The sequence below is a fragment of the Esox lucius genome, chromosome 15 (assembly GCF_011004845.1).
Source record: "Esox lucius isolate fEsoLuc1 chromosome 15, fEsoLuc1.pri, whole genome shotgun sequence".
NCBI lineage: Eukaryota > Metazoa > Chordata > Actinopteri > Esociformes > Esocidae > Esox > Esox lucius.
Genome location: NC_047583.1, coordinates 12924663 through 12943815, shown reverse-complemented (window position 1 = coordinate 12943815; position 19153 = coordinate 12924663). Strand labels below are relative to the sequence as shown.

The following is a 19153-nucleotide window of genomic DNA, read 5'->3' as shown; positions in this document are numbered from 1 at the left end:
GGTCTTGACTCTGACTAAAACAGCTACTTGTCCTGGCTTTGACCTGCCGTAGCGAAAAGTGGATGACAAGATGTTGTTTTAGGGAGCGTTATTGAAACGGCAACGAGATCACAGGAAGTAGGTCACAGAGTCACCGGTGTGAATGAGGACGGTTCCACAAACTAGAAATCATCCGATCACACAGCTGACATTTGCCTGATCGCCATTTCCTGAATGTAACGTTATGAGACATTTGAATTACAGTCACCATTTCCTGAATGTAACGTTATGAGACATTTGAATTACAGTCACCATTTCCTGAATGTAACGTTATGAGACATTTGAATTACAGTCACCATTTCCTGAATGTAACGTTATGAGACATTGAATTACAGTCACCATTTCCACTCATCCTTATCTCCCTCTCTCTGTAGGAGAATACATCAAGACATGGAGGCCGAGGTACTTTCTACTCAAGAGTGACGGTACATTCATTGGCTACAAGGAGCGACCACAAGATGTTGATGCACTTGAAACACCTCTAAATAACTTCTCGGTAGCACGTGAGTATCTACTCTTTTGAGGGTCAACATTGATTAAAACCCATTAAGGAGCTTGATTTGGCTGGTGTGGTATAATCTGGGTGTGTTTTGGTGTGGCAAGGACATCTTGCCCCGGAACCAGCTTCTTCCACCACAGTCATAACAAATTTCCGTGGGCAGTGAATCGAGTTTTGATACTGATAGAGATTTTGAGTTCGGGGACTCAACTTTGTATGGTAACTGGTGTAAGTTCAAAAAAACATTCCCGAGCGAAGTGTGCACTGCACGTATAACTATTCACAGGTGCACACCGTGGATCAACAAAATGACCACCTGTTCTGCCCAGAACCATGGTCACAAATAGCATTACTAACTGCTTACTCTGGTAATTATCTAACTCAAATCTAGTGGAATTTATGCTATAATTACAGTAAAACACCAACGGACAGAAAACCTGTGTTGGTCTTTTAGTTCATGAAAATGAAGTGCTAATCAGCCCCTGCTGCATGTGTTTCATAGCACTATCCCAGTACTGCTAATGTCTGCTCGCAAAACACTCAGTGCTTATCAAAAAACATCCATGACGGGAGCCCCAAAAGCCTGGGAAGCCCTCTCATGCCACATTTTTATTGATTAAATAATAACTACTTATTATAACGTATTTAAATATACGTTATTGGACAATATCACAACTCTGTTAAGCATTATCTAGCAAAGTCCACTATTGTGGCTAATTGTTATTGTGGCTGCTCTGTTCACACTGCTTGATTTAAGGTGGAGCCTGGTCTACATTGAGGTATTGCCAACCCATATATGGACAAGCTACGTCATGACTTGTTGACATAATTGTAATTCCCAACCTTGTATTACGGTGACACAACCTTGTATTATGGTGTCACGCTCACAGGGGACGTCTCGTTTTCAACTAGCATGAATACAAGAGTTGGTCTTCCCTGCAGTTAGTCTTTAAGATCATACTGCAAATTATATGGTATATAATATATTTCTGACAATAGCTCCAATGCCTTAAATATTGTTTAGAAACAGAGTAGGCTGTTGTACAGTATAGGAACCTGTCCCAATATTGTCCCTGGCTGTGTTTCTCTCTATCCTGCCATCCTCTGTCCCTGGCTGTGAATTTCGTTCGGGTCTATGGGATTGCTCTGCTACAGCTCCACCGAGCGCAGCAACGTTACATGGCAGAACGTTGCTGGAACAAGCTCTGGAGATGATTGAACAGAGTAATTAGACAACATACTGTTTGTTAAATTAAAAAAATTCCTCTTGACACTTGAGTAATAGTGGTTATTAACCGTCTGATTTCAATTATTTATCAGTGTGTCTGCTCTGTAGTTCTGTCTCCATTAGCAGTTCACAGACAAAGGGGCACAGAGTTGATCAGGGAAAAGACCTGAATTAGACTCACAAACTGCACTGCTGATGTGGTTGTGGTGCTGGGTTACACCGTCACATTGACAGGCCCTGCTGGAGCTCAGTGGTGGCCCAACTCCATATCCTCCATCTAACAGACTTCCTGACAAACTCCTCCATATTTCCTTTTGGCATGAATAGTATGTTGACTATGTGAAGGGCTGCGCTGGGAAACCAGCTGCTCTCTAAGAATTGTAACTTTGTTTGAAGATAATTAAAACTTTGATTTCATTTTTTTTTTATATGTGAACGTAATCTGTAGCCCACATTAGAGCTTATACAGCTCTGACGAAGGGCTGGAGGCTGATACGTCATCATCAGTAAATGACCAACAGTGAAACAAGCAGGAACAGTGTGTGTTCTCTTTTCTCAAGTCCATGTTAGAACATTGATACATTTTCGGGGAACTGACTGAAATCAGTCTGCCCTGATGACTGCGCACAATCCAATGTCCTGACCGGATCCTGACGCTGGAATACTCAGTATGAAGAGACAGTTGTAATCAGGGCTTCCTTTGTCCTCCCCCCATAGTGCACCTGTTCAGTTCCCTGTGTATGACCACATGGTAGCGGTGTCTGTTAGGGCGAGGATAAAGATAAATGGCTGTAACTCTGGGTCTCCATCTCCCCCTGTCCTCCTGGCCTTTCTCTCCCTGGATGTGGCCAGAGTGCCAGCTGATGAAGACAGAGAGACCGAAGCCCAACACATTTATCATCCGCTGCCTGCAGTGGACCACTGTGATCGAGCGCACCTTCCACGTGGAGACCCCCGAGGAGAGGCAAGCTCAGCCGCCCCGCCTCACTTAAAAACACCGGCGGACACACACACACACAAACAAACACAAACCACGGGCATATGCCCACACATAGTACGCAGCACAGTGGCTGTTGGCTGACCCTACATTCCAAATTCACTTCCTGTTGATAAGAGGACATTTACATGATTGCTGAATGACATCATATCAAATGAGGTGTTGTAATCTCCCCACCGCTTACTCTCTCTCCCTCTCTCTCTTTCTTAGGGAAGAATGGACAAAAGCGATTCAGGCTGTTGCAGATGGCTTACAGAAACAGGAGGAGGAGATGATGGACTCCTCCCCAGACCCAATGGACATGGAGATGTACCTGACCAAACCAAGACTCAAAGTGGTGCGTCCCCACCCTCCACCCATCCCTTTTCCATTTCATCCTGCACCCTGACAATTCCCAAACATCAGCTCTGGAAGGCTTCACAGCAGATAGCGTGTCCACTATCTTTCTTTACCGCGTGTGCTCTTGAAGTGCCTGTAAACTTGACATTTAATGTTGACATAATGTGTTAGTTAAGTGTTATCTTTATAACCTGTCAAGATGAGAACCGAATAACGGTTAATAGCTATAGGGAAATGCTGACTCTCTCTTATTTTGGTTTTTGTTCAAGTTACCAGTGCTATTACCAGCTACATAAGCAAGCAGGTAACTTTTGCTTGCGTTAGATACCAATGTAACTGCCTGTACAATCATACACTACATTTGCTGGATGAAAATAAGTTTGCTAGTTGGAATTTATGTAACTAACAAAAAAGAAAATATAACAGGATGGCTGAAAGAAGTGTGAAGTAAAACATTTACTGAATGTGGCATTTTCCTTTTTCAAACCAAGGAATATTCCATAAAAATACAACAATGTAAATCAGAACTGGATGATAAAACGAATACAGCTCTGATCCTGTCATTGAATGTGGGAAATAAAGCAGACTGAGCTATTTTAAGCTAAGCGATGCTCATTACTTCAAGAACAGCTGATGTACTTCCTCAAGTGTCTTGTCTGCTGTCCCTTGTAACAGATCCCAAAAAGTCTGCACAAAGCTGTTGGGTTTCTGGCCTGAGGGGGCTTAAATATGGCACCGACAAGACAGCAGTTAATTGACAACTGGAGAAAACAATTGTTCTCTGCCCTACTAACACATCAGGCTGGGGTCCCCCTACGTCCACAAATGCCGTTCTCTCACACTAGCTACCGCCTAATGACTACCACGCATATTACTAGTTAGTCAACTATGCTAAAAGACAAAGAAATATACTTTACTAGATTTGAGATGGTCTGCTGACCTGTGGATCCTGTTGCTAAGGTAGTTGAATGGGGAGACTGAGCAGCTCAAATAACTGGGATCAGTCTGGCTAATTCTGTGGCTACCTGGTGTAAATGTGTAAATCTATTGGGACACAAATGGTCACTGCACACCCAGCTCCTCTCTATGCCTACAAACAATCTATTTCTGCCTGACTCCTGGGTTTTTTGAGAAGCTACATAAAGATGCATTCCTATAGGCTCTATACAGTAAGATAGATGCCAACTGAATTTGTGGCACTGTGCATGAGAAGAATTCATGTTTTGATCCCACAGAGAAAATCACTAATTGAAAAGGCGGGACATTTGGGAGCAACTTTTATCAAAATGTCAATGCACGGTTATGATGACACTCCTTTGGTGATCATTGTCTCTATCAAAGTACTAAAATAACATGTTTTCAAGAGGATTGCACAATTAGATTAACTGCCCCTTTAAGTCACGACATAAAGCTACAAATGGAACAGACTGGATGTCCCCCACACAACCATTTTGAACATTCTCACCAGAGGTTTAAACGATGCCATATGTACTACCACAGAGTGGCACCTTAAACGCTTCTACGTTGTTGTCGTCACTAGGATTATATGTCTGGACTAGTTAGAGCAGGAATTAGTTATAGCCACTGTCTCTAAATCAATGGCTGTTTTTCTTCCCTTGCTCGTAGACTATGCATGACTTTGAATACCTCAAACTCCTCGGAAAAGGCACTTTCGGCAAAGTAATCTTGGTAAAGGAGAAGGCCACTGGACGCTACTACGCCATGAAAATCCTGAAGAAGGAAGTGATCGTAGCAAAAGTAAGTAGAGGCCACTGACCATTAGGAGAAGCATGAGAAAGGCGAGAGAGAGGAGTCGAGCGTGGGGTCAGTGAGGGCTGATCATTGATACCTTAATGGCAGCCATTGTGAGTTGCACAAACACTCTTTTTGATCTCTTTCAGGATGAAGTGGCGCACACACTCACAGAAAACCGAGTGCTCCAGAATTCGAAGCATCCATTCTTGACGGTGACAGACTCTACCATCCACTCCATACATCTAAACCCAAACTCTCCCCTGGCCACAAAGAATCAGAGGAGCCACTTCACTGGGAGCTTCCATTCAGTGGGGGAGAAGCACAATCTGTGGGGAGAGTTTGAGCAACCTTTAACAAAACAGCAACAGACTTGGCCTCTATACAACGCCCAGCTCCTTCACATTAAGTGTCTGGAGTGACAGTGTTTAACAACAGCAGTCCTCGAGGACGCCCGACAAAGCGTTTTTGTTGTTGCCCCGGACAAACTCACCTGTTTCAACTCATCGACGACACTGTAATTAGTTGAAAACTCAGGTGTGCTTGTTAGGGACAATAATGTTTTGCCTGTTGGGGTACTTGAGAAATTCCGCTTGTGTTCACCCCACAGCGGTGAAAGGGGCCAGAAGCTGTCACACAACAGTTACATTTTAAAGTCAGATATCACCAAAGACTCTTACCTAGGACTTGCCATAGCAAGCAATTTTTTTGATATGTATTGCAGTTTTTTTTTTTCAATTATTGCTTTACATCCCCAGGGCCTAAAATACTCCTTCCAGACCCATGACCGGTTGTGTTTTGTCATGGAGTATGCAAACGGCGGAGAGGTGAGCTTTTCAGACAGTCTACAACACCTGATTCAGAAGTTCCAGTTTAGTTAGTAGTTAGTAATTCCCCCATCCATCCATCCCAATGTCTAAATTAACCTCATTCCCTTTAAATTAACTGTTTCCTCTGTCTAGACTTACTCTGTTTCCTCTGTCTAGACTTACTCTGTTTCCTCTCTCCCGCCATCCTCTAGCTGTTCTTCCACCTGTCCCGAGACCGGGTGTTCTCTGAGGAGCGGGCACGGTTCTACGGGGCAGAGATAGTGTCAGCACTGGACTACCTCCATGCCGAGAGGAACGTTGTCTACAGAGACCTGAAGGTAAGACTGGTGAACGGTCTCCTGACAGGGATATAAATGGCAAGTCCGCGGCAGTGTTCTGCAGTATGGGGGTCATGGATCAGCCTCCCCTGGGGCCAGGCCACGCTGAAGCAGGAGACCCGGATATAAACCACCGCTTCTGGCAGCAGGGATACAATATTGACAATGTGTGTAGTATTGACAGCCCCCACCCCCCCCCCCCCCCCCCCCCCCCCCACCCGCCTTCCAACGTTTTCTGTCCAGCTGTAATGAAGTTGTTACTGGAGGGAGGGTCCAATACTGAAACTACGTTGGCTGTTGTGGTAGAATAAGAGCCGAGGTAGCGGAGGCCTGATATGCCTTTTTTCAGAAGGGAGGGAGTGTGGCATCTGTAGCCCTGTTTCTTCCAGCTGATGAAACTATAGCAGCCAGGTCAGCATAGCCCCCCCCCCGCCCACTCCTCTCCCAACGGGTTTATGAGGCAGGCTCCCAGCCTGCTAAGGTTCTCCTGAAAATGCCAGGGTAGCAGGATTGTAGGATGTGCTGACTCTGGCCTGCCTGCCTGGTACTGCTGGCCACGTGTGAGCTACAGCTGCCAGGTGACTTTACTGGGAGGACGCGCTGATATTAAAAGGCCATGCATTGCTAGCTCATTCTTCTCCGACCTAGAGCCACTTCACAAGGGCCTCAGTCAGGTCCATTCACCGCCACTCCCGATGCTGACGTTTCCTGTCTCGTTCTGTCCCCTCCCCTCAGCTGGAAAATCTCATGCTGGACAAAGACGGACACATAAAGATCACCGACTTCGGCCTGTGTAAAGAGGGCATCACGGACGGGGCGACGATGAAGACCTTCTGTGGGACGCCTGAGTACCTGGCTCCGGAGGTGGTGTATTCTCACAGTTCAATCACAAAACGCGGGTTCATGGAGTCTGGCTTTCCAACCATAAGTGTAGGGTGCCTGCTTCTGAGCCCGTCTGGGCTTCTGCGTCTTCAAAATGTTTTCAAGTCGACGTGCAGTGATATGTTATGTATATGATATGTTTTCAAGTCGACGTGCAGTCTGTCTGCTCACACTCTTAAGCTATGTTTCCTGAGCACACTATAACAGTTGACTTGAACTCATTAGAACCGAATAAAGTAACACACAGTTGGTAAATGAATAAATATAAACACAGTTGATTGAAGAGAAGAGCTGTGTTGCAGGGGGTATGTTCATCTACACAACAACATAATATTTCTGGTCAGGAGTATTGCCAATCCACGCAGGCTATGTAGAAGAGAGGCTGTGAGACAGCTGTTCCTAAATGTCTGTCTGATCTCCAGCGTGGGACATGTGGCTGATGAGACTGTAATGTGTCTAGGACACGGAAGGCTGTGCCCATATTTGTTGGTCTTGATGGAATGACTACAGGGGTGTCTGCTCCCCATTTGCGTGCAGGTATGCATTGGAGTGGGGTGTGTAACGTGATAGGGAATTGTGTGTGTGTGTGTCTCTGCCAACCCACTTGTCTCTTGCCTTAAGAATGCTTTCCGGGAGAAGGGTGGCCATGTTGACACAGTTGCCGGCTCGTTGTTTTTAGCCTTCATTTGGAATTTGCTGGGGGGTTTGGCTGTCCCTCAGAAAACGTGAGCTTCCGCCCCTGGAGAAAAGGCAGCCTGGGTACAGCTGCTCCTGGCTCTGCTTCCAGCCCACTGCTGCCCAGGATGTCTGTTCTGACCTGGACAATGTCAGGGCCATGCTCTGGGCCTGTTGTCCTCATGTCGGTTCTCCCCAGCAACAGCCTCCCATGGCCCCTCCTATCTCACATCTTCATATTCCTTTACCTTGGGACAACCTGATCTAGTGGATATAGTTAGACATCATGGATCTACCTGGTCTAATACATACAGTTAGACATCTTGGATCAACCTGATCTAATACATACAGTTAGACATCATGGATCAACCTGATCAAGTACATACAGCTGGCTTACGCCCATGACCATTGAGTCATGTTCCCTAAACAGGTCATTTAAACTCTTCCGTTAGCTCTGACCACAGCAGCATAACCAGTGGCACCATATCACACCCCAGCTCAGCTCTTGGCGGCGGAGACATTGGGGGCGTTTCCGTGGAGACCGGGTCACCACAGAGCGTCTCTATGGAGCCATGGCCAGGCAGTGTTACAGGTTGTTCTGCAGTAAACAATGACCTTGTTGTGTGTGCTGCACAGGAATGCTGTAACGTCTGGGAATATTCCAGGCCAGGAGAGACCCACTGCCCAGCCGAGGGCTGTGTGTAACCCTGCCTCTAGAGCACACCCACTGAAGCTTTTCTCCTAATCCGCTGTGAAAGAGTCCTGTAATGAAGTTGATTTTAAACAATTTATGAACAAGGCAAAGGAGAGTGAAGGGAATCCCATTTGTGACTGCAATACGTGTCTGGGACACTGGCTGTGTGTCTGTTAAAAAGGGAGAGAGGCCGGCAGAGTAAGATAGAGGCCGGCAGAGTAAGATAGAGGCCGGCAGAGTAAGATAGAGGCCGGCAGAGTAAGATAGAGGCCAGTATCAAGTGAAGGAAAAGTACAGCAAGGGTATATTTCTCCTCCCCCTCCTCTCTCTAGTCTGCAGTGGGCTGTCCTTTGGGCCGGTGTAACGGAGCTGGTCCAGGCAGCCCTGGTTACGTGTGTGAGGGATGAGCTTGGCTCCTGTGGTCCTGGAAGCTTCACAGCTGTGGCGCTCTTCTACATATATGGGGCAGCTGCAGGCCCAGCTGTCGCGCGGTGTGAATCACACGACAGCAGCGCTGGAAATAGAGACGGTCCAGTAATCCTAGCACCGCGCTGGCTTCACGTTACCCCTGCCCTCCGAGTCCTCCTTGCCACTCACCACAGCGCCAAGCAGCATGCCCGCGGACGCACTCGCACCCCGCCCGCCCACATGCTCACAAACACACTTGGGTTTTGTTCCATTTGCAGCCGTGTCTGTCCATCTGTGCAGCCTGCCTCCTCTCCCTGGGTCTGTGTACCTTCAGGTCCATATTTAATTCTGTTAGGCTGCCCCTTACCTAGGAATCTATTCCTGGACCAGTCTGTGTCACCTAATATAACCCTTGGTGTTTTAAAGAACACACTGTTCTTTCTGTTGCTTGATTTCACCTACAACATTTTTCGGGTGCCCGTTGCCCCAACTACAGGTCCTAAAGACCTGCTACTGTGACTGAAAGACTGTGCTGACATTCAACAGACTGCTAGATAGCACCTAACGTGAACACGTCTTCTTCCCCGGTTGTCTGAACCCACACCTCTGGGTCCAAGGGCTGCGCCGTGGTAGTGTTCAGTACGGGGACCTCTGCTGCCACGGACTGGCCAGGCGTTATCCTCCTCCAGGCCCAGTTAGAGCCCTCAGCCGCTGCCTCTCTCATGGTGGTGTGTGCTCCGCGCTCTGCAGACCTCTGGTGATTAAATATGCAGGGCTCCAGGGGAAACTCTACCCCTGCTTCTAATGTGAGCTGCGAGTCAGTGTTGGCTGTGGCTGCTCAGAAAGCCCAGACCAGAGGAAGGGGGGTGGGGGGATGGGGTGCACTGGCCACAGGGTTCTTTACAGCTTTAAGAGCCATGGCCCTCACTACTCATCTAATCTCTAACCACTTAGCCCATAGCTGGGTTTCTGAGATCTAAACCAACAATATAAAGTGTTTATGCCTCCAGCGACGCTGCTTTAGTGCTGAAGAGGCTCCTGCTTGCCTTCCCGTTGGTCTCATATCGCGGATCTCCACCAGGGCTTGTTCACCCCTCCTCTGAGGGTGTTCGGGAAGACTGAGATTGTGGTCACCCTGTGTCCAGGTCCTGGAGGACAACGACTACGGCCGGGCGGTGGACTGGTGGGGTCTGGGCGTGGTCATGTACGAGATGATGTGTGGCCGGCTGCCCTTCTACAACCAGGACCACGAGAAGCTGTTTGAGCTCATCCTCATGGAGGACATCCGTTTCCCACGCACCCTGGGCCCTGACGGACGCTCTCTCCTGTCTGGCCTGCTCAAGAAAGACCCCAAGCAGCGGTGTGTGTATCCTCTTGTCCTCCGCATGTTACGTACACAAGAGGAGGGCTTGATTTTGTCTGTATTCACCTTGTGTTGCCTTATCTGCCTTCCAGGTTAGGTGGTGGACAGGATGATGCTAAGGAGATCATGCAACACAAATTCTTTGCTGGGATTGAATGGCAAGATGTCTATGAGAAGAAGGTAGATCAGTGTTTCACTCTGTTACTACAGAAGACAACCAAAGCCCACGGATTTCACTAGGATCCCGGTCTACGCCGGGACTGCCAAACATAGGGCTTGATCAAATGCAGCCAACGGATGATTGGACTAATAAAAGAAATAAGATCTGAATTGACATTGAAAGGACCGAAACAAAATCTAAACCATGTAAAAATGTAAACTGGCCTATATTTATACTGTCTCTTTACTCTGTCCAACTTTTTAACAATCACCGAAATGAAAGCTAATAGTCAATTTTGACATTGAGGCAATGTAATGCATTTTAAAAGGAGAAGACCAAATGTAGCGTGCGGTGCGAAACGTGTTTGACCATTTTGTTTTATTATATGACTGACAGAACAGATGTACCAATGTGTTTATGGTTTACACTCATCTCTCATAGCTGATCCCGCCCTTCAAGCCCCAGGTTACCTCAGAAACAGACACGCGGTATTTTGATGAGGAGTTCACAGCACAGACCATCACTATTACGCCGCCGGGACAAGGTATCAACTCACTCCCTGTGACTTTACAACACACCCACACACACACCCACACACACACACCCACACACACACCCACACACACACCACTCACAGAGGACAGGATAACAAGCCTATGTAGACAGTCACAGTTCTGTCCTTGACTGGATCATTGGACCTGCGTCCCACTGTATTTTAAAGTGATGGTCACAGTCAGTAAGACTGAGTAAAGATAAGTGGTTCTAAATGTCAACACTGTGTGGAGAATATGATAACCACCTACTCGGTTTCAGAATCTCACAAATTCCTCATCCCCTCTTCAAAGATTCTCTGAAAAAGGTGAACTTTTGGTGAACTCTAAATGATCACATGATGGCAGCAAAGGTCAATGTTCATTTTCGGGGGAAAGTACTTTTTAGATAATGTGGAGAAAGCCCCATGTCTCAGCTTTCAGTGCAATCCTATTTCCGTCTTTCTCACAGATTGCTAGGTGCAGTAAGGACGTTTTGGGTACTCCCTGTAGCTTTGCCCATCAATTCATTGATAGAGATCATTTTAAAGGTGCACTTGATTTCCATGTGCAAAAGGCCCATGATGTATATGGTAAATCTGTGTTGTTGTAGTCTAGTAAAAAAAAAACATTCAGAGTTTGACCTTTTAAATCTCCCTAATGCAAATATGAAAATTAGAATGGGGATTCTCCATGTGTCCTCTCCTGGACCATGTTTATAATGATGTTCTGTGTCCCTCACATGGTGGCGGTAGAACACTGTATGCCTACGCTGCCCTGAGCTTATTTCATATTTTAGTTTAAAGACTTTCACACTACACTGTCAATATCTGACCAAAACTTTGGAACTCTCGGGTTTATTGGTAGGTACGCATATGTTTTTTTCATTTCTGTGCCAGTATACACGGTCATGGACAGGGTAAATTATATGATAAATATAGATTCTAATTCTGTAATTGTGCATTATATAATGCCTGAATATAAACATAGTAAATAAGGTAAAACAACAGAGAATAAATAATAGCAAATACAATAAGGGACCCTGAACATCTTTTTCTGGTATTAAAATGAATAACAGCACTGGACTACATTACTATATCAGTCTGTGCATGTCACAGACACATCTCCAGTAAAAAAAAACAAAAAAAACTAGTATAATTAAAATGACTCAAGCAGATTGAATGTTGATTCAGACGGAAGCACAATCGGTCGTAAATAATGTGCTACCGTAAAAAGCGTGCTGGGCTGTATGTCAGTGCATCCATAATTATTAGAATGATGTTATACACTAACAGAGTTTTCTCCTTTCTCCCCACCCAGATGACCACATGGAGTCGTTTGATAGTGAACGGAGACCCCATTTCCCACAGTTCTCCTACTCTGCGAGTGGGACAGCCTAAACATCCCCCTTTCGTTGCCCTGGTCCCACCATTTCCCCTCACCCCACCAGACTGCACATCCAACTATACTGTGGCTTTCACTCCAACCTTTGTCATCAGTGTTTCAGACAGTGCTCTTAAACAGACATCTGCAGGTCCAGTAATCATGTGGGAAAATATTCCAAACTACAACAATGAAAAACAACTGGTTGTTTCTGTGGCTTTCTAAAACTTTTCTAATGCTGAGAGAAATAACACTACTGTGCTTTTCCTTCTTGTCTTGATGTGTACAATCAGACAAGCGTGATGTTTTTCGTTCAAGTAAAACCACAGTATAGGAAAAAGGAGGCCATGCAGCTATGTGCTATTTATCTTTAGAATTTGATGGCTACATCCTTGACTTCTGTTTCCATGTGTCTGTCACACATTTGTCACATACAATTCCCAAGGTAAACATTTGCCCTAAATGTTGGGGGGGGGGTATAATACAAATATTATGGACCAACAGCAATAACAATTACTTTATGTAGTGGTAGATTAGTCTTTGATATTTTATCAAGTCTTTCACACTACACTGTCAATATTTCACCAACACTTTGAAACTCTTTGGGCTGCAATGAATGTACCTAATCAGTGCAATGAATACGTCTGCGTACCTAATTGTTGCAGAACATGATTGATTCTCATACAAATATTTTCATGAATGAGAGTATCAAAATGTTTATGCCTTAAAACAGAAGAGAAAAACGTGGTAATTACATGGTCTATGGACTCAATCTAATTCAAAGATTTTGCAATACAGTGGCAGAGAGAAAGAATGTTGGTTCTGGGAACAGGCATAATGTACCAGTAAATGTTTTCAAACTTGTGGTCAGTGAATCCCAAAACTGTCTACATGGTCAATAATTTATTAATTTCCAATTGAAAAGACAAGACCTACACTAAACCCCCTGAACTATATTCTTGAATCATGATGACTTCCTGATTTTTACAGCGCTGTCCATAAGTATTTGGACAGTGACACAGGTTTTGTTGTATTGTCATTCTAATTCAACGCTTTGGATTTAAAATACACAATGAAAATATGGTTGAAGTTCATACACACAGCTTTGATATTTGCATCCATATCGAATGAACCAATTAGAATAGAAATTGATATTTTGTACATAGTCCTCCCCATTTGAAGGTACCAATTGTATTTAGGCAACTGGCTGCCAGGCTGTCTCGTATAAGGGAGGTGTGTTCGTTTGCATCATCAGTGAATGTAAAAGATATCTGTGAATGTGTAGTCTTGATTCTAGGCTTTGCTTTTGGATTCAGTTGCTATTGTCTGGCAAAACGAGGACCAAAGAAATTTCAGTGCAAGTCATTGTATTTTTGTTCCCCTAATATTGGAAACACTGTTCACGATTAATGGATGTACATACAATCAAATTACAGCAGACAGTCTGCACTTTAACCTTGTTGTCATTGTTTCATTTCAAATTCAATGTGCTGGAGTACAGAGCCAAAACAACACAACGTATCACTGTCTAATGTATCACTGTCTAAATAATTACAGACCGGACTGTTCCAAACACAAACACTTGTTCCCTGTGAACTGGTCAGTCAGGTACTGATCGTTTCTGCTCTATTGGGGAATCTTGTGTATCTTCTCTCTGTTTTTTTCCCTTCTCTTCTACAGTATTGGGTGTTTTCCGCCCAGTGCAGTCACTGCAACCTCAATGAGGTCACATAAACAAACTGGGTTGTGGTTCAGGGGGATGTAAGTTGATCTTCTCTATAGGTAAAGGTGGGTTCCATTCCCCTGTACATGGTTCTGAGTTGTTATTTATAGCTAACCAGCAATAGAAGTAGGTTTGACTGTGCCAATGCTATGCACTTCCCTACACCAACACATGTATATACACTTATTTGTACTTTTTACACTGCTGCCGGATAAGACTGAATCAGCATCTCGCTAACCATCAATTCTGAAAGTTATGAACTATGAAAAGCTTGTTTGTGTAATTTAGAATCCCTATACAGATTTCTGTAGATGAACTGAGAATCAAGGAAATGCTTTTTGTGGAAAATCTTAAGTAAGCACAGTTTTCAGATAAGTGTTTCCAGAAAACTGCGATGTTTTCATATGACTGATAATCACTATACAAAAGTTCATCTTATGTTAACGAATGTGAAGGTTTTTTATTTTTATTTTCACCTTTCTGTTTCTCAAACAACTTTTCAATTGTGAGATCTGATTGTTGCTTATTCCTATGCACCGCCATCCTTTACTGTTGTCCTCTGAATATAGGGAAGTGTATTTTATACCTTTAACTTTTTTTGTACATGCCCTTCCATGTTATTGAAATTGAGGACACCAGCTTTAGTAAACAAATAATATAAACTTTGTACACAGTGTTTATACTGTTTTGTTTTCTTTAGAATTGTTTAAATAAAATGGTCTTAACTAAATCTGTGCAAGCTTTTTTCAGTTTATTATTCAGCCATCCTATCAGAACTTACCTGAAGCGACTAACCCAGAGGTGTAGGACAAGCTTGATTTGATTACTCTTTGGATTGGATTGAGGAAAAAAAAAAATATACTGATAGGTTAGAGTTGGCCTTGGCCCGGTTTCTGTACTTCAACAGGACAGTTTGGATTTGTCTGTCTGGCTCTAGCTGCAGCTGTTCAGAGCTGGAGGAGAAGCTAACCTGGGCCAGACCCAGATGGTCCGGTCTCTGGAGCAGATGTTGACAGCCAAGGCTCTCAGTCGGTCTGTGGCCAGCGGCGCTGCTCCTCACTACAGGACTACCATTGTGCCCAGCATGGGGCTCACCTGACAACCGCACCTCACCTGGCTCCAGCTGCACTACCAACAATGCTTGGGCGACACATTGTCAGTTACATACTCCAGCTTCTTTCGCTTATCTCCCTGTACATTGGTTTCCTCTCTTAACCTCTTATGATTTGAAAACCCTATATGCTTTATTTTTTATCACTGGTGTCTCCCTCCGTGTGGGGTATGCTACAGGAAGAACGACTTTGATGTCATCAGAAGTAATTTGCGTAATGGAAGAGGGCTCTGAGGAAAGGACTTTCGATGTGCTTTTCCTCACCTCACACCCATGGCTGCCAATACCCAACTACAAATGTAGCAGCCTGAAAGGCCCTCATCAGCCAGAATATACAGTGGGGAGAACAATTATTTGATACACTGCCGATTTTGCAGGTTTTCCTACTTACAAAACATGTAGAGGTCTGTAATTGTTATCATAGGTACACTTCAACTGTGAGAGACGGAGTCTAAAACAAAAATCCAGAAAATCACATTGTAGGATTTTTAAATAATACATTTGCATTTTATTGCATGAAATAAATATTTGATCACCTACCAACCAGTAAGAATTCCCGCTCTCACAGACCTGTTAGTTTTTCTTTATAAAGCCCTCCTGTTCTCCACTCATTACCTATATTAACTGCACCTGTTTGAACTCTACCTGTATAAAAGACACCTGTCCACACACTCAATCAAACAGACTCCAACCTCTCCACAATGGGCAAGACCAGAGAGCTGTGTAAGGACATCAGGGATAAAATTGTAGACCTGCACAAGGCTGTAATGGGCTACAGGACAATAGGCTAGCAGCTTGGTGAGAAGGCAACAACTGTTGGCGCAATTATTAGAAAATGGAAGAAGTTCAAGATGACGGTCAATCTCCCTCGGTCTGGGGCTTCATGCAAGATCTCACCTCGTGGGGCATCAGCGATCATGAGGAAGGTGAAGGATCAGCCCAGAACTATACTGAAGGACCTGGTCAATGACCTGAAGAGAGCTGGGACCACAGTCTCAAAGAAAACCATTAGTAACACACTAAGCCATCATGGATTAAAATCCTGCAGCACACGTAAGGTCCCCCCTGCTGAAGTCAGCGCATGTCCAGGCCCGTCTGAAGTTTGCCACTGACCATCTGGATGATCCAGAGGAGGAATGGGAGAAGGTCATGGGGTCTGATGAGACAAAAATAGAGCTTTTTGGTCTAAACTCCACTCGTCATGTTTGGAGGAAGAAGAAGGATGAGTACAACCCCAAGATTACCATCCCAACTGTGAAGCATGGTGGTGGAAACATCATTCTTTGGGGATGCTTTTCTGCAAAGGGGACAGGACGACTGCACCGTATTGAGGGGAGGATGGATGGGGCCATGTATCGTGAGATGGTGGCCAACAACCTCCTTCCCTCAGTAAGAGCATTGAAGATGGGTTGTGGCTGGGTCTTCCAGCATGACAACGACCCGAAACACACAGCCAGGGCAACTAAGGAGTGGCTCCGTAAGAAGAATCTTAAGGTCCTGGAGTGGCCTAGCCAGTCTCCAGACCTGAACCCAATAGAAAATCTTTGGAGGGAGCTGAAAGTCTGTATTGCCCAGCGACAGCCCCGAAACCTGAAGGATCTGGAGAAGGTCTGTATGGAGGAGTGGGCCAAAATCCCTGCTGCAGTGTGTACAAACCTGGTCAAGAACTACAGGAAACGTATGATCTCTATAATTGCAAACAAAGGTTTCTGTACTAAATATTAAGTTCTGCTTTTCTGATGTATCAAATACATACGTCATGCAATAAAATGCTAATTATAAAGTGATTTTCTGGATTTTTGTTTTAGATTCCGTCACTCACAGTTGACGTGTACCTATGATAGAAATTACAGACCTCTACATGCTTTGTAAGTGGGAAAACCTGCCAAATCAGCAGTGTATCAAATACTTGTTCTCCCCACTGTAGGAGGGTATGTTAGGATTGACAGGGATGACGGGTTTCTTTGTCATGGCTCTCAACGTGAGGAAAACAAAAGGGGACTGCCATGAGACAGAGGTGCTATCTGAGTGAAAACTGTTTTAAGGGAGGACAGGGAAACATGGGTAAGGTTGAATATTTTGTGTTGCCCCAGATGTGTTCAAACCAACTCATACAACTGTTACACTATGTTGTCAGGCCTACCGATAGATGCACCTGCCTCCACATTAGGCTATGGAAAACCTACAGAAGTGAGCTGTTAACTCTATTTTTAAACCACATTCTTGCTGGTGTTTGGTAGCATTTACAGCTTTACTATGATATAATTCTGGGTGTTTCTAAGCTTTGATTGATAAAGTAGAGCATGATAAAAAGAAAGCGGAGAGATTGTACTAGTAGGCCGGAATCAAATATATTTCAGCTGTATGTGTGTACTGGAGGCAGCTGCTAAACCGCTAGACCACCCTAGGCTACTGCAACTGGAATGTTTGAAATGCTTTAATCGGTGGTAGAGCGCCATCTAGTGGAGGTAATAAAAAGTTTCACAGCTAATTCTGATTAGATTCAACTTTGTCATTGACCAAGTACAGTACAATGAAATGCAGTTAGCATCTAACCAGAAGTGCAAATAGAAGATTGCAGAAAATGTACAAGTGAAAAAATTAAGAACAATGTATGTTATAGGTGGGATGAATAAATGTGCAATGAGGGCAAATGCAAGTACAAATGGCAATTCTAAATGTGCAGTGTAGGCAAATTGAAGGTGCAAGGTAGAATGTGCAACTGAAATGCAGGTATAGCAGCAGTTTAACAACCCCCACCGTCCACTGACCAATCTAGGCTCCTGTTGGAAAGGTAAAACGGTGAAGGCGGGCATTGACGAAAAGGAGAGGTGTAAATTCACACCAAGACACCGTTGCCCTAAAGCGAAGAAATGATACCTACCTCGGCATGAACATAAGCACCACCAGTAACTTCAAAAAGCTGCGATTTTCTGAGAGACGCTCATCAACCAAGGATTCCCATAATGGGAAAACTCCACATCTAGCCTGCTTCCCTTGTATACAACAAAAACATATATATATATAATGCATGCAGGGGGGAATAAAGATGACAGCATCATCGTTGTAACCAGGGATGAAATCTTTGTTGCGGCATTAGGACAGGGCCCGGGACAGTCAGAAGGTGGGACAAATTGGCCCAGCAACGTCAGGGGTTTGTGAGATGGATGTCAGAGCGGGATGCCTTGCCTCACTGCGCTCCAGCAAGTCCTTGTGACCTTGTGACAAGTCGGGCACATGCAAGCTCAGTCGTGGATGCGCTCTCTGTTTTCAGGATCAGGAGAATACTTCCCGGTTGAGCGAGCAATGTGATAAGAAGCAGAAATGTTTGGCTTGACCTTTGATTCTACCAAACCTGCTGGGAGTTAGGCTAGGATGAAGCTAGGATGAAGCAAGCCCATAATCGCAAATTGGACATCAAATAATTGGGGAGGGGAGGAAAAAACATAGCCTTGCTATTGAGGGGCTGCCATAGGCTGAACTGGCTCTCTATTTCTCCTGAAGAGAATACAGGCTATGGTACTTCCAGAAGTTGACCTTCATAAATTACACTGTGATTATCAAAAATAGCTACTGTACACACTCGAAAATATCCATCTGTACTATTAGGGCAATAATTAAGAAGTTAAAATCAACAAACTGCCTGGACGATGACCAAAGGCTATTTTGTCCTGCATAGTGAGGAGGACAGTTTGGAAGGTAAACAGTTATCCAAGGATCACAGTTGGAGAATTGTGGAAGTTGGTTTAATCCCAGGGTCTTCCAAAGGGCAATCTGATGTCTTTCTGATTCTTATGATACTGCTAGTTCACCCAGGAACTTCAAACTGGAATCGTTTCTGAAGAAAGTATTCCACAACCTTACTCGATTGAGTTCAGACGGGGCATTATTGCTGAAAGGGTGAAAGGTCCATGGTGAAATTTAACAACTCAGCAAATCGGTAATAGCAAATTAATCTACATAAAACTCTTGAATTGGAAATTAATTCAAGTTATACGTCACATAGAGAACTAGAGCGTCCAATATCACCCATAGGACATGAATGCGGCTCAAGTGTCCGGGAAGGAGGTTATCCTTGGTTTCACTGGCCTGACAGTCAAAAGAATCCCACACCTGTCTCATGTATGCAACACTGTATTATAGTGAAATCGACTGCATCTGGCAATTTCAAAGGAATACTGTCTCCATGTGGGTGAGTTTCTGTAAAGTTTACCAACAGTTTA

The 19153-nt window shown here is 44.5% G+C and overlaps 1 protein-coding gene across 1 annotated transcript in view; it reads left to right on the top strand.

Moving 5' to 3' along the window:
* akt1 (v-akt murine thymoma viral oncogene homolog 1) overlaps positions 1-14549 on the top strand; it is a 39755-nt gene extending 25206 nt beyond the window's left edge. Inside the window, exons 3-14 of the mRNA XM_010878955.5 lie at positions 414-542; positions 2619-2730; positions 2974-3100; positions 4729-4860; positions 5004-5069; positions 5613-5681; positions 5876-6001; positions 6737-6865; positions 9806-10020; positions 10116-10203; positions 10625-10727; positions 12034-14549. Coding sequence (XP_010877257.1) covers positions 414-542; positions 2619-2730; positions 2974-3100; positions 4729-4860; positions 5004-5069; positions 5613-5681; positions 5876-6001; positions 6737-6865; positions 9806-10020; positions 10116-10203; positions 10625-10727; positions 12034-12113 — 1376 coding nt within the window. The 3' untranslated portion in view covers positions 12114-14549. The remainder of the gene's footprint in view (positions 1-413; positions 543-2618; positions 2731-2973; positions 3101-4728; positions 4861-5003; positions 5070-5612; positions 5682-5875; positions 6002-6736; positions 6866-9805; positions 10021-10115; positions 10204-10624; positions 10728-12033) is intronic.
* The last annotated feature ends 4604 nt before the right edge of the window (positions 14550-19153 follow it).